The following is a 15,506-nucleotide window of genomic DNA, read 5'->3' as shown; positions in this document are numbered from 1 at the left end:
GAAATTGGATTTATAAGTTGTCGAGCCCCAGAAGGGCTTTACAAATACTAGCTGGTGAGGCCAGTCTGGTATCCGGGGATGAGACCCTGAGACAGAAGTTGATACCCCGACATGGAGTATTACAAACAGGGTGGTTCTAACACGCCCTATCACTTGGATACACCCATAATCGGATGCAAGTGGAGGTGATCACTGAATTGTCAACAATCGAGAGGAGCCGTATAACGTCAACTTGGAACAATGGTGGAGATTCATGGCCGAGAGTGGGGAGAGCATGGCCAAAGGTGTGATGTACCAAGGGATAGAGTGGTCCCTGATGCAGAGCGTACATCTTTGATAAGAATATTTCAATCTTTTTGCCGTGATCGGATCTCGGGCTTGTCCTAGTTTGGAAGTGGTAGAACACATCAATAACTTGCTGTTTTTGCTGGTGCAAATTTATATGATCTTAATGGGACTATGGTATTTCATGGTGGCATTTCATTAAGTCAATTGCTAGTGTTTTGAGTTCACCTTTGCATCGTTGCTTTGCTTGTAGTTTAGAGACGTTGTTTGATTGCACCATGAGGTTGAGGTTGAATGTGCAAAGAGGGAGTATTGAGAGCTGAGGTTTAAGGCGGTACTATATTGTGCAACAAGGTCGTCACCTTGGCATCTATAACAACTATTCTAAGTGTGAGAAACATGTGATAGGATTCAAAGGTACTAAATATAGGAATTTTAAGATCCTAGCAAAGGCAGAGAAATTTATAATGGATTTTTAGGTGGTACTAAGTCATTTCTTATTAGCTATTTAATGAATTTAGACTTCAAATATCTAATTCACTCCTTAGTTTTGTAAACCTCTACTTGCTTAGAACTTTGGTAAAAATGTTTGCAATATGATCTTGGATTGGAATATAGAATAGATCTACAACGTTTGTGAGGACATTTTTGTGCATGTAATGTAGCCATATTTCCATGTGTTTTGACTTATCATAGTAGATGGAGTTTTTAGCTTACTTGAAGTTACTCTAGTTATTGCAAAATAATGCTATTGGATCTTGTTTTGTTCCATAGATCTTGAGAATAATATTCTTATTCAAATAGCTTCCTTGATGCCTTTGGCAAAAGCTCTAGCTTTGACATTAGTTGATAATATGGATATTTTTTTTTGCTTTTTTGATGCTTAAAAGATAAGGCTTCTTATAAATTTGAATATCCATTTGATGATTGACTTGTGGTCCACTTTGGACTTTGCTTAATCTAAATATATAAACTCCATTAATATTGGCCTATGGTTGATTTCGTAGAAGATATTAAGTTCAATCAAGCCTTTGATATAGAGGAAGATTTGATTTGCTACTTGTAAGTGTGGAGTGCTGAGACTATGAACTTGTTCAATGCACTTATTATAAATATTTTTTTTGGTTTTATATTGACGAGGTAGATTAGCATATTGATTAGCTTGTAGAATGGTTTAGCATCAATTTATGGCAAATCTTCTTCTTTCTCCAACTTGAGTCCTTCAAACATTAGTCTTGAAGAAAGAATACACTCTTCCATTCCAAATTCCTTCAAAATCTAAGTTGCATAGACCTTCTTTGATATAAATATGCCTTAGGATATCAAGTGAATTCTATGCTTAGATATAAATTGATTTTATCTAAGTTTGTTATTGTAAATTATTATATGAGATAGATTTTGATCTAAGAAATTTTACCAAAATTCAAGCTTATGAAGAAAAAGTTGTCCATGCAAAAAATTAGTAGTGTGATTCCTTCTTCCAAATCTTGGAGGTAGTATAAGCTATAATTAGCTTTAGTTTGAAAGAGACCATAATTATTAATAAGATTTTTGATTTTTTCAAACCATACTTGTAATGCTTGTTTGAATCCATATATTAAATTTTCAAGATGACATACTTTGTAGTTTGTAGTTGAATCACTAAAGCCATCAAGTACCTCCATGTAAATGATTTCTATTAGATTATTATTGAAGAATGTAGAATGCATGTCCAAGTAGAAGAGGGACTAGTTGTAACTAGCAATAAATTTAATAATGAAGTGCATTGCTTCTAATTTAGTAATATATGTAAAAACTTTATTATAATCTATTCCTTTATCTATTAAAATCCACATGCTATCAATCAAGCTTTGAATTTATTTAGGTGGCCATCTCCTCCATTTTTTGTTGTATAAACCTATTTAGTTGTCATAATTGATACTTCAAGTAGAAGGTTGCAAAGCTCCCATATTTTATTTTTGATTATAAAATCTTTTCTTATTTTATTGTAGCACATCAATTTGCAGTAGAATTAGTGTCGGTAAATGTAATTAGATCACTTGATTTTTTTATAATCCCAAAAAATTAATCAAAGTTGATAGAATGAGAAAGTTCAACAATATTTATGGAGTAGATGATATTGCCTTCTACTTGTAAAGAAGGTTGATTTATGCAAGTTAAGAATTGGTGCCTTGTTGTGGGCTAAATTATAGCTTTGGCTAGAATTGAGATACCACATGTATTATAAAAAGACAAATCAAAGATGATTGTCATGAAGAGATGATGTTGGTTGAATGTTTGGCACTTGCATTGCCAAAAAAGATAAACATGTATTTACATTGGAAAGTAGTAGATGTCATAAAAGATAAGTTGTATGATGTTATTCTTTGAGCTACAAGATCTAATGCTAACAAGTTTTTTTCATTGAACATATTTTATGGTAGAATTGAGGCACTTACAATAGATGAAATAATGGAGCTAACTTGTGATGGTATAATTATATTGTAGACAATCATTCTAGAATTTGACAATAGAGTGATTTGTCTTGGAGCTCCTGTGTATAGAATGTAATTTTCATCAAATCTACCATTTGAAGAAACAACTAGCTTATTAACAATTAGTATTTAGGTTTTATATTCTTTTGTTCTTAAATCATAGCCAAAACATGATAAAACTTTAGCATTAGCTTAAAATTTAATTCTTTGATCTTAATTCACATACAAATACATGAACAAAAGTCTTTCAAGATGAAGATGTCTAATTTTTTACCAATGAATTTTTGAAATGATATTATTTGAGGTAGATATTTTGTTGGAAATTTTTTGATGAAAAATGTAGTAGTGTTGATGACTTAGATCGAGAGGAACATTAGTATGCTAGCTTGAATCAACAAGTTGAGTCATATATCATATATTTTAAGGTTTATTCTTTCTACTATGTTTTTTTTTTTTTTTTTTTTTTTTTTTGAGGATTTTTACATTAGTAAAATGTCTATTCATTCTTATATCTTTTCATAATTTTACAAAATCATTGGATAGAAACTCGCCCTCAAAATTACTTTAAATAAAGTATATCTTTTTTTTTAATTAAATTTTAATCATATTCTTGAATACTTCGATTTTTTTTTTAGTTTGAAATTTGAATTAAAGGAAGTTCACCTAGGTGCACCTATTATAATTGTCAATAATAACAAACATGTAGTTTGATCCTTCAAGAGATGTCATCAAAAAAATACTATAGAGATCTATGTGTAGTAACTCCAATGCTTTGGCTGCTTGTAAATTATTACTTTATAGAAATCCAATCCAAAACTATTTTTCTTCTTAGCATCCTTTATATATTTTGGAATATATTAGAATGTAGAATAAGCTTATTACTATTTCTTTTGTTGCAAGTTTGTGAAGATGTGGATATTTAATGTGCTCATGGCAATGGTACCATAATCTTATGGTATACAAGTTGAACTGGGCCAGATTTCCTACCATATTTGGTGGTCATGATAAGAGTTGATAGGACCCATTTTGTTTTATACTTGAATTCTTTTGCAACAAACTTTCTATGGCCCTAATTATAAAGAATTCATTTTTTTAAATTAAAACATGCTACAATACTATAATTTATAAATAAGTATATCAATAATAATAAAAAATAATACAAAAAATATATAAAATACTAAAGATTTTTTTTTAAAATTATTTCATCAAATGGGAGTTATAAATAAATAATATCTTTACTAATGATCTGATAATTTTAGTTGAATATTATTTTGAAATTGCTACTAAAAATCTCTAAGCTATTAATATTATATAGATTGTCACTTACATCTTAAGTTTCTTTCCTATCAAGATATGAGTCCAAATCAAAGCTATATGTATCCGGCAAGGAAATTATGCCTTCAATAACTCGGTCACCTATGTTATCTATTATAAAGACAATGTCAACTGCATAGTTTTGAAAATCAAGCCATATTTATTCTTCTTCCATAAGATTTCTGGATTAGAATTTGATGCCAAGCTTGGCTATACAATCAAACTCCAACTTTCATATATCCACTAATTTTTCTAAATATATATATTTGAGGTATTTGAGCTAATGATAGTAGTAGCATTGAACTTGTTGAAAAGTATTGCTTCTACATCTATAGATTGTATGAAGTGCTAAGAAGCTAAATATAGGATTTGTGGAGCCTATAGTATATTTAGTGTGTTGTATTTAGTTGTTATAAAAGTAGATAGCTTTGGTAGTAGCAATCTTGATCTTGGATTGTGTTTGGCATCATCTTTGTTTAAATATTATGTATGATTGCAACTGGTCTAGTACTAGATATCTTCCATTGGTTGTATAATAGCTCAAAAAATAATTATGAGAATTAGAGAGAACTCTCATATCCACCTATATAAGATTTGAATCATTAATGCATATACCAATAGTGGAAAATTTAGCTAGTATATGTTTAAATAGAGAGAAGTAATTTTCTATGCTTTATCATTTTAAGAATATTATTAGACTTAACTTATTTTTTAAGTCAAACTTCCTATTGCGATTGGCATTTTTGAATAAGCAGTGTAAGAAATCTCAAAGCCTCTTTGGTTCTTTGTTTGCCTTCAAGTCATTATAGTCAAAAACATATTAGTAGATGATAAAAATTAGTACAATGGCTTATAAATGCATCCAAAGAGCCATATATTATCTTTAAACTAGTGTAAGGTATTTTATAGAGATACAATGGAACCATATTTATACCAAAACAATCTATAGTCATGTATGTAATTGGAGTAACTATGGAATTTGGTGAAACTACTGGCACTTAAGGTGCTACTATATAGATGGCCAATTATCTAATTTAAAGTCGGACCTCAAAGTCCCTCTAATTACTTTTTATGTGCCTAAAATTTTCTTAGACACCACTTAATATCCTACTTTTGTTGTGGTGCTACTATTAATTACTATAGTAGCTTTTATTTGTACCACTTTATAAAATCTCTTATTATTTTGTAATTGAGCTGACATGCAAGAATTTCTAATGGTGAGACTTTGCTTGGAATATTTGTTGATGTCATTGTGGCACTAAAATTTCTAATAGTCAATGAGCATGGATAGGAGATTCGGTCTAATGTGTACATGAGTTGTTCAAACTTATTCTCACTAGACTCCTCAACATCAAAATCCTTGGTGTCTGATCTCTTGCCCTTTGTAAAAATGTTCATGGTGTGCTTTGACAGAATGTCTTAGAGTTTTTCTTGCTTAGCAATACTTGTGATCATGTACTCCAAAGGTGGAAGTTTGATTATCCTACTAGCTTGACTTCTTTAGGAATTGGGTTGTCTTTTGGAGTGATGGAGATGGTGATTAGAAAAAAAACAAACAACAACACATTTCTATTACAAACGTATTCTATTACAAACGTATGCTTGCTCTGATACCATGAGAGAACACAGAATACAGACACACAATGACAGAGCACAGAATATATACACACATAATGTGCGTAGACACAAGCGCAGAAATCGGATTCATAAGTTGTCGAGCCCCAGAAGGGTCGATACAAACACTAGTTAGTGAGACCGGTCTGGTATCCGGGGAGGAGACCCGGAGATAGAAGTTGATACCCTGACAGGGAGTATTACAAGCAGGGCGTCTTTAACAACATTTAATTTGCAGTACCCACGCAGCTTTAAACAACTTACTTTCAAATCAACCCACAGAGCAGTTTCATACTTTTCCACTCCCTATGAACGCACTTTCGCTGTTCCAACGTCAAATTAAAGTCGTGACCGAACTGGTGGTCTGAGAGTACTTGACTTGAGAGATATTGTCTAGTGGTGCGAATGACTTGTTTCTGTCACCACAAGTGAATTCTGACTCCCAGATAAAACTGGATTCTCTGACCCTCCACAGAACGCCGCGTCAAAGCTCTCCCGGTGCTTCCTTATTAACTGCAATCAAGCATCTCGCATTCAGCATCAAGTAAGCATGAAGCGCGATTACTTCTGGGTTTTTGCAATGACCGGGAGCGCAAGGAAAAGCTGGTGGACGTTGCCGGTGCTCCGCTGCGCCGCTTCAACGGCGTCAGATCCCGTGTGTGAGCTGATCCTTCCACACAAAGACACAACCACGGTGAGAACCGTGCGTATGATCACGCTGGACCAACTTGAGGAGACTTTGCGAGCCCATTGCATTTGTCTTTGTTTTATTATGCAGAATTGTACTATTGAGAAGGATCTATTATTGTTTCTATTATTGTTTCTGTTGTTGTTCCATGTAGTCACAAGAGACGACCTGTAGTGCCTTGTTGTTGTTGGCTTGTTATTTTAACGGTTTAAATCACCGCTTTGCTTGTTGACCTAACCAGACGACTGTCGTAAAAGAACAATTTTGGTTTTGGTTTATTGGTGGGTGAGATGAGATCCACCACCTACCGTGTAATCCCCTACCTCCCACTCTCACACTCATGAGGAGGACTTTATGTCTTTATCTTAGACCTAAATTGTTAATATAATAGATAGAATGTATGAGTTATTTTGTTGATCACAATTTGTGTGTGTATGTGTGTGTATGTTTATATATATATATATATATATATATATTGTCACAGATTCACATGAATGATCAGGAATAATAGATGGTGGTGAGGTGTGTGAGTTGGTAGAGAGTTTGACTGTTTAGCTAAAAAGAAAGGGTCTTATAAGCTTGTCATAGTGTACTTTCTCCATGTGATGTATTACCTCATTTATGATACAGTTTACTTGTACATTGGTGTGGTTTCAAGAAGAAGGAAGGTTTTTTCAGACAATGCATTTTGGTTTCAAATTGTGTGCTAGGGCAACTGATTTAGTTTAATTTGATTTTGTATACTGCCCAGATTAAAGTATGTCTGAAAAGAAAATAAATACTAGAATGAGAGGGTTTTTATATGTAGATGTTTGCTTTGGAAAGGCATGTTATAAAATTGTCTAAAAAATGTTTTGTTTGCCAATGATTTTTTTTTACTTTTTTATTTTATTTTTTTTTAAATAATTTTTGTCTTTGGAGATAGTATAAATTGAGAAGAGGTTATGAAATGGACCAAATCATTCTTTTTAGCTAAATGGTACTTCCAAAGAGTCTTCTTAAAGAGTCTTCCAAAGAGTCTTATATATATATATATATATATATATATAATAAATAAAGGGACTTGTTAAAGCCACACCGTCCCTTCTCACTAAATGATTGAAATTGTACTATTTCCCATCTCCAATCATGTTCCCATTTCAATTCTCCCATTCCTATTCCCATACTATGTCCCCACCTCACCCTCCACAAGGAGGAGATGGAATAAAATAAAATATATACAATATATGAAATATAAAAATATATATATAAAGAATTCAAAATTAAAAAATTAAAATAGGACTCAACAGAAATCAAGTTAACACTTAAATACAAGCTACCTTACAATATATAATGGATCAAAAGATGTTAAATGTGGAAGAAAATAAACGTTAAAAATAAAATAAATGATTCCAAAAGCAGTGTTGAGGTACAAGACTCTCATATTGGCGGGCACAAGATTTTCATTTATTGTATCTTGTGATCTACAGTAAAAATAAAAATAAAAATAAAAAAATATCATGTAAACAATCATGTGTTGTGCTCAACACATAAAAAATCATTTATTGGCACATAAATAGACACATTAATACAAACATATACAATATTTTATTAAAATAAGATATCTCATATATTGTATACATTTTATTTTATTTTCTTCTCCTCCCTGGAGAGGGTGGGGGCAGGAAGGGGGGGGGGGGGGACGGGGTATGGGAACGGGGAACGGGAGACTTGATATGAGAACAGGGAACGAGGGGATTGGGGACGAAAGACTATTACAATTTCAATCATTTAGTAGGAAAGGGGGGTGTAGTTTTAACAAAGTTGGGGTGGCTTTAACAAGTCCCTCTATATGTTTTACTTATATTAAATTACTAAATAAAAAATTTGTAAAAAAATAAGAATATTTACTACCATATTGAGATTTAAGGTATACAAACAAATATATGTCACTTTTAATACAATTGCAAAAAATATAAATATTTTATTATTATAATAAATATAAGGTTTTATAGTTTTTGATCAAAAAATATATAAATAGATAAAATTTTATTAAATATATTACTTAAAATTAAAATACTATGAATAAATAGTATTAATCAATACTACAATTGATTGTAGAATATTGATGCTTATTAACCACCACTATTGGCTAATCCTCCAAACTTTTTTTTTCTTATTTGAGAATCTTTATTATTTGAGAATAATTGAAAAAAAAAATTGAACTAAATAAAAAGTTGAACATTTTTGTCAAAAAATCAAGTTATAGTTTTTTCAGAAAAGGATATTATATTAAACTCTAATAGTAGCTATAATAATGTTAAATTATTCATGTATGTGTATATATATATATATATATATATGTATATATACATTTGGCTTGTTTATCATATGATTTATTATTCCATCTAAAAAATAATTTATCAACCATACATTTAAAATTCTTTTATAAAAGACCATATATATGTTCAACAAATTGTTTTGAATTTTGTAAGATGTGTTGTATTAAGGGTACAAAATATTTAAATGCATAATATTCAAGTTTAAAAGAATTAAATGAAAAAACCACACAAAAATTTGATTTTGTTGCTTTTATCAAATGTAAGTGGTAAAATGTTTTAAGTGTGTGTTTCATGGTCATGTCAAAGAAACAACAACCATGATATTCATGATACCTTATATATATTCCTTGATTTCCAATGCAAAGAGCATGAACTAAATTACTCTTTTGCTCTAAGTGCGACCAAATTGAGCAATCAAAATTCATCATACCTCAAAATGAAAAGATTTTGTTATTGATGCATGAGACAAGTGGCCATAGCCATGTCAACATTATTGACTACCTACTTTTGTGCTTTGGTTTATAATGCTGATACTCAAACATGAGCTGCAACAAAGATGTTTATTCTTAGCTTAGAAAGGCTGAATGTATCCACTTCATCAAAAAGAAATAAAGAAAAAATAAAAGTAGACACTCGTTCTCAAGCTCTTGCATGGGGAATGGAAAGCAAACAGCGACACCAAAAGAAAAAGGAAATTATGTGCTTATCTTCTTCCTCTGTTTACTAGGAGGTGGCAATATTGTACCACAATATCCAATTGAAGATATATAAAACTCTCATCTCATTTCATCGCAGCAACTTCCTTTATATTTAAGATTTTATATGGACCACAGTTGTGGTCTACTGTTCGTACTCTGCTCCACGGGTTAAGTCTCTCCATCCATACAACCATGCATGCTTGGGTACTAATGAAATTTGACGCTACTGACGCAAAAAACACAATAAACGAAACTAAACAAAACAAATCATACTTCAAGATAGGACCTCCTCCCGCTTTTTTAGTTGTCTCATTGGGATGTTGTCCTTTAGAATTCTGTTTTTTGAGACAATCATGTAACTACCGTCAAGGACACCTGCATTATGGAAAAGCGAACTCATCTCCGCTTGCAGGAAGGACCTACTAAACTTAAAGGGAACTTTTGAGGGCGGACGAAGATTGAGCTCTCCTCGTACCGCTTATCCTTCTCTGCGCATGATGTGAGGTGGGTCTTGAGAAGTACTACAGTTCATCCCCCCATGACCCTTCCCGGTACCTAGTGTCAGGTTGTTGTGTGCAGACTTTAACTCGGCCCACGATCCCGTGTGGCTGCGTCGGACTTTAGTCCCTTGATCGAGGTTGTAGACAATTATCACGTCGTCGACAGATGATTAGGATTCCCTTCACATTTAAATTCTCATCTGCGTGAGGTTCATATCAATAAAGATGCCACGTGGTAAACATCAATTGACGCCCTCAATTATCCATCATTTTCATCAAGAAGGCATATTGAAGCGCTGTCGATATCAAGTGCTGATACCGGCCTTTCTCACCGAAGTGGCCTGTATTCATGCTAGTCTTCAAAATTACGGGCTTGTCCTCGCCTACAATTGCCAAATCTCGAATCTTTGCAACCAACTTCGCCGCCTCCCAGTACCCCACTCTACTCAAGTGCAATCAAGACGGGGCTGCTGAGTGAAAGACACTCTGCACGCTAAATATAAGACTGCTTTTGACTCGTCTGAGGAAAGAAGCTTAGTGCTAGAGAAACTACCAAGTTCCTGCTCAATCTTCTGCAATTCATGATAAAATAGAAGAGATGAATGCATGAAAAAAGATCATACCGAGTATCATTCAGAGAGGCTAAAACGAGCAATGCTGGATAGGCGGTCCGCTCCTTTAGTGTGTCATATGGTGAGTATTCACGAATATAATTGAAGTAGGTAGGATCCTCAGGATTTCCCCATTCATCATAGTCCGCTACTGTCAATGGCAAGGTTGGATCTAACATTGTGTTGCAAACATCCACAAAAGGAACCTGCAAGTCAAAAGTTCAGAAGACAATGTGCTCCGTTTTTTAATTAAAAAACCGCCATTTATGAGTTTACCTCAGAACCTGATTTGAACACAACAATGACAAACGCCTACAAATGGCTGTTGATTATCGTATAAACACCAACAAGCGCAGTTTGGGTGGATTCCAGCTGGTCCTCAGAAATCAGAACATATTGAATAAGTGCACTAAGTACTTCATTCAAAACGTACCTCGAGTATGGCAGCACAAAATAGATCAGGGACCATGTTGATAGTGGCAGCAACCAGGAGACCTCCTGCGCTAATTCCCCACGCGGCCAACTTACTGGGATGCGCGTAACCATGCTCCACAAGATAATTGGCAGAGGCTATGAAGTCTTGGAAAGAGTTACACTTCTTTGTCAGCCTTCCAGCATGATGCCATTCTCTGCCGAGTTCTCCACCACCCCTGGAATCAAATGCCTCGTGTCAAAGAAGTCTTCTAGAACAGAAGAGAACTTGGAAGTACTGTACAAAGTGAGAACCAAGAATGAAGTGAGAATTGTGAATCAAAGTACGATTTTTTGCCATGAGTCCCCACCTCACATGAGCAAATGCAAGAACCCAACCACGGTCAAGAAGACTCAACCGGTCACTGCACCATTCCGTCTCAAGAATCTGGCCATAAGCTCCATAGCCGAGCAACAGAGCTGGAGAAGTTCCTTCCTTGACGACATTTCTGGAATGAAATATAGTAAGTGGAACGTGGACTCCATCTGATGAAGTTACAATAGCCTGTTTGCACACATATAAAGAAGAAAGATCTCGCCACACACAATTGGTATTTGGTGGTCTACTTTCTGAGCGTTCAACAAGGGATCGACTGTTTTGAGTATTGGGCTGCAGGACATATTGATTTTGCTGCAAAAAAGTTGATTCACCAGTACGAAGGTCATAGTCGAAGGTTGCTTCTGGCATCTACACACCAGACGATAAAGATCAAGATTCAGTGAAGAGAAAAACCAAGGGTGGAGCGGATGCTTTCAACTCGCTAGCCTTTAAATACAACGATAGTGCGGACAGAAAGTCTATCAATTCAGATGATACAGAGAAAATCTGGAGAAAAATCAGAAGCACACAATCGCAAAAGTAACGAACCAATGGTGAGTTTATAGTTAGTCGGATCGATGGTGAGAAGAAGTCTTGATTGACACCTGGGAGAATACTGCAAACCTGCTGTGGAAGGGAAAGCTCCCTTCCTCTTCTTTCCTGCATGACAGGACCAGCCCCAGCAATATAATTATCACATATAATGTAAGCAAGAAATATATCAGAACGTGCAAACTTCAAATACATCCAGCTTTCCCAAATAAGCATGAAATATGCGCATTGTCAAAAGGCGCGACGAACTAATTTTACTAAAAACTTACGTTACACGTCTCATTGTGAGGCAGATCCAAAATTTGTACACGAGGCAGGCCCGCTTTTCGCTGGTAAAGCACTAAATGTTTGTGGAATACATCCATGTCCACAATGGCCATATCCTCTTCCACCCGAATGACTTCCTGTGTCCATAAGACACCCGAATGGATTGAAGATACAATATTCACAACGATAAGAGCCAATACTGCTGAGCAGGATATAAATATGTAAAGTCGCGATACATATTGTGCGCAAATACTGTACACCCAAAACAATGCCACCAAGATTGAAGTTCGTTAAAACTCAGGATGAGGTTTACCTCCCAATGATCTGAGCCAGGTGTCGAAACAGGACACCTTACTAGTCGGTAATTAGGGGAAAGTCCTGAATTAGTAAGAATATAGAGGAATCCATCATGATGCTCCACAAAATACTCGACTTCTGATCTGCGGGGCTCCACAATGCGTACTTTTCCTCCAGGATTTCTTGCATCCACGAGATGGACCTGCATAACTTGTCTTCACACCTCAATGCAAGGGCTAATGACAGCATAGCGCTCTAAAATCTAGAAGCCAGAAAAGTCACGATGTCAAAAACTAAAACTACTTCAACAAAAGCTCTACCTCGGATGACGTCTTAGAATTAACGTTGAGTGTCAAATAACGCCAGTCCTTCGTTCTGGCGACATCCACAAACCTAGAATCATCGTTTTCCTGCAGTACCAGTTTGCTCCCAGTAGAGGAGTCCAAGCTGCGACAATACACCCTGAACGATCACACCAAAATCTGTCAAAACTTAAATGGTCCAGGACATCACATACTGACGCACGAAAGACTAACCCGTTATGTTAGTTGTACTGCACTTGGAAGACAACACAATAAACTGTAGTGCAACAATACAACCTCTTCGGTTAACCACAACGATTTGCCATAAATCAATCGGGACCATTTTAATTATTGGAAGGTGATGTTGCATTGACTGCAGGTCAATGTCTACATACATACACTTGTAAGAATATGATTATTATTTGAGATCAGAGAACTGTAGAATGATGCAATGTGAAGCTAACAACTTAGATCAAGTGAGCTCTGTTACTAAGCAGCTGGCATTTGGAGAAGTATCATAAGGAAAGACACACATAATGCAATATAGATGATCTACGTAAGCATAGATGACATTATCACATTTAAATGAAAACAGTTGGAGAAACACAAACGAAGTGTACTTGAAAGGTCGCATTAAGTTGTCAGCAACGGTGTAGAATAGGCTTGGCTCGCTCTGCGCCCATTCAACGCTCACAACGCCTTCTACAGTGTGCTGAGCCAGAACCTGCCCGGAACTCAAATCCTTCACAAACAGAGTGAATTCCTCACAACCATTCTTATCCACAGTATAGGCTAGCAATTTGTGGTCTGCTGACAACTTGCACATCCCCACATGCGCATAACCTGCGTACCACTTTCAATGTCATTCATTAGTATACACAGAACATTCTAACAGCAGATCTACTAAGCAAATATGAATGCCTAACTGTAATTGATAGGTTAGGAAAGTCATGGCAACAAAACCAGAGCGTACCGAATTCCCTAGCTATGGCATTCTGGTCAAGCAGAATCTCCTCATGCGTGCTCATAAAACCCTTCACATCACATCCTTCTGCTCGCCGCCGGCAATAAACTGGAAATTCTGCTCCTTCTGGAACTTTGCTGTAATACAACCTGTCAAAGCAATTGAGTTGGAACTAAAAATATCAACAACAGTGGTAACATAAGTATATCAACTAACAACCAAATATGAGCAAGTTTATCAACTTCCAAATAGTGTTGGCCTATAACGAAAGGGAGCGAGATTTCTTCATAAGCAGAAAAACCATACCAGCTTCCCCAGCGCTCTGGAGGAGTAACAAGCTCTGCGCTTATCCTGCCCTCCATTTCCTGGACCAGGCGGTGTTGTAAGGGTAAAGTATCAGCCATTATCACGTCTGCATACCGGTTTTCCCGACGAACATGCTCGGTCAAATGTGCTTTCTCAGAGGGACTCGACATCCAGTGGTATGGATCGTTCCACTTGATGCCATGAGCTTCTTTTAGGAAAGGCCTCTTTGAAGCGATCGGAGGCCTAGTTTGAGCATGAAGTCGCTCACTCCAAAATTCTCTTTCACAGGACTTGAAACTTCCAAGGAAACGGCTCAAGCAAGATGACACAAGAGCAGAATCTCGCTCTCGTCCTCGGTGCCAAGAAAAGAACACACGTGACAAAGCTCGTTGCTTTCCCATCTTAAATCCTCAGTGTGCAGTGTAATCACGGGGTCCACATGGTTACAGACATAGGTCAAATGTAATTTGCAGAAGTGCAGATCAGACGTCGCCTATGAGGGTAATTCGTGCCACTACAACTTGCCGCTGTTCATGTCAGTAGCTGGATTCCGACTAAACACTCACATTCAAGGAAATTGAATGCTACAGGTGACATTCGTTTTCAGATAATACCCTCCAAATGCTCAGCCCGCTCCGCGACATGAAGGACGTGGCTCAGACTATATCAGTAATACTCTCCATGTACTTGACTGAGAACTGCCAGGTCCAGCTCTCATGCTTACGAATCGCTAAATCTCGCAATTCGATGCTGTGAGCAAGGAACAAAAAAAGTGAGTTTTCGATACAGCACACTAGATACTCAACATGTAGTATCCTCAGTATAAATTCATGCGAATTCCTCAGAGCAAGCGAATTCGTCATGTGATCTACATTTTTTATCCATCGAATTCCAGAACTATTCTGCCCAAGCGTATGTAACGAAAATCCCGGAATCAAACGAAATTTGATATTGGCATCTCACACGCAGGCTTCTCCACGCACATCCTCCTTCCACCTTCAACGATGAATCCAACATTCAACCCCCACAAGCCAACGACACCATGAAAGAGAGAGTAAAAATAAGAAAAAAGGAATGAAAAAAATAAGCGAGAAACGCGAGGAAAGATCGATTTCAAAGTATGAAAGTCGATTACCTCTTTCAAGACGTTCGATTCGGTTGAGAGCTCTTCCGCCATAGCCAGATCCTGAGCAACAACTTCACTTGGGAGTGATTCCCGTAAACCCGAAACCTCGCCGTTCACAAAACAAAGACGAATGAATGTTTCCTCACAGTTTGGGCACCGTAATCGTTCATCCAAATTTTTCATCCATTTATTACGAGAAACCCTGGAGTCACCAACTCTGCATCCAACCGTAAATTTGAACCATTGAGCATGGCGCCATTTCTGCCACCTATGCATGTCCACCTCAGCACACACTGCCACCGTGGCCTTTACCCGCCAAAGACCCATTTGTGATCATCCAGTGCATAATCCACGTCATAAAAGGACACCTTATTTATTTTTAGAGGTTATTTACATT

At 36.0% G+C, this 15,506-nt stretch overlaps 1 protein-coding gene across 4 annotated transcripts; it reads right to left on the bottom strand.

Moving 5' to 3' along the window:
• Window positions 1-9,477: 9,477 nt before the first annotated feature.
• LOC112280668 (uncharacterized) lies at window positions 9,478-15,218 on the bottom strand. Of its 4 annotated transcripts, none has more exons than XM_024516415.3 (12): window positions 15,119-15,218; window positions 13,984-14,733; window positions 13,687-13,826; window positions 13,334-13,556; window positions 12,732-12,873; window positions 12,428-12,613; window positions 12,117-12,251; window positions 11,845-11,955; window positions 11,288-11,664; window positions 10,939-11,155; window positions 10,518-10,711; window positions 9,478-10,336 (listed from the first exon to the last, which is right to left on the bottom strand). In XM_024516415.3, exons 2-12 carry the CDS (start codon window positions 14,382-14,384, stop codon window positions 10,150-10,152), a joined length of 2,313 nt encoding a protein of 770 aa, XP_024372183.1. In that variant the 5' UTR covers window positions 14,385-14,733; window positions 15,119-15,218; the 3' UTR covers window positions 9,478-10,149. The 4 variants fall into 4 exon arrangements, with proteins under 4 accessions (XP_024372183.1, XP_090104649.1, XP_090104650.1 ...); XM_090248523.1 differs by having other exon boundaries at window positions 13,984-14,979; window positions 15,119-15,210; XM_090248524.1 differs by having other exon boundaries at window positions 9,955-10,094.
• Between the last annotated feature and the right edge of the window lie 288 nt (window positions 15,219-15,506).

The sequence above is a fragment of the Physcomitrium patens genome, chromosome 3 (assembly GCF_059467195.1).
Source record: "Physcomitrium patens ecotype Gransden chromosome 3, ASM5946719v1, whole genome shotgun sequence".
In the NCBI taxonomy this organism is placed as follows: domain Eukaryota; kingdom Viridiplantae; phylum Streptophyta; class Bryopsida; order Funariales; family Funariaceae; genus Physcomitrium; species Physcomitrium patens.
The sequence above is the reverse complement of the archived record's forward strand: the minus strand, read 5'-3'. Positions and strand labels throughout refer to the sequence as shown.

Bases quoted from the DNA above. Each gene is read 5' to 3' on its own strand.
- LOC112280668 (XM_024516415.3), bottom strand. From the start codon at position 14,384: ATGGGAAAGCAACGAGCTTTGTCACGTGTGTTCTTTTCTTGGCACCGA. The intron at 13,557-13,686 runs GTACGCTCTGGT...AGTGGTACGCAG, and splicing joins TGCCATAGCTAGGGAATTCG to GTTATGCGCATGTGGGGATG. The intron at 10,337-10,517 runs GTATGATCTTTT...GCACTTGAGTAG, and splicing joins GCCTCTCTGAATGATACTCG to AGTGGGGTACTGGGAGGCGG.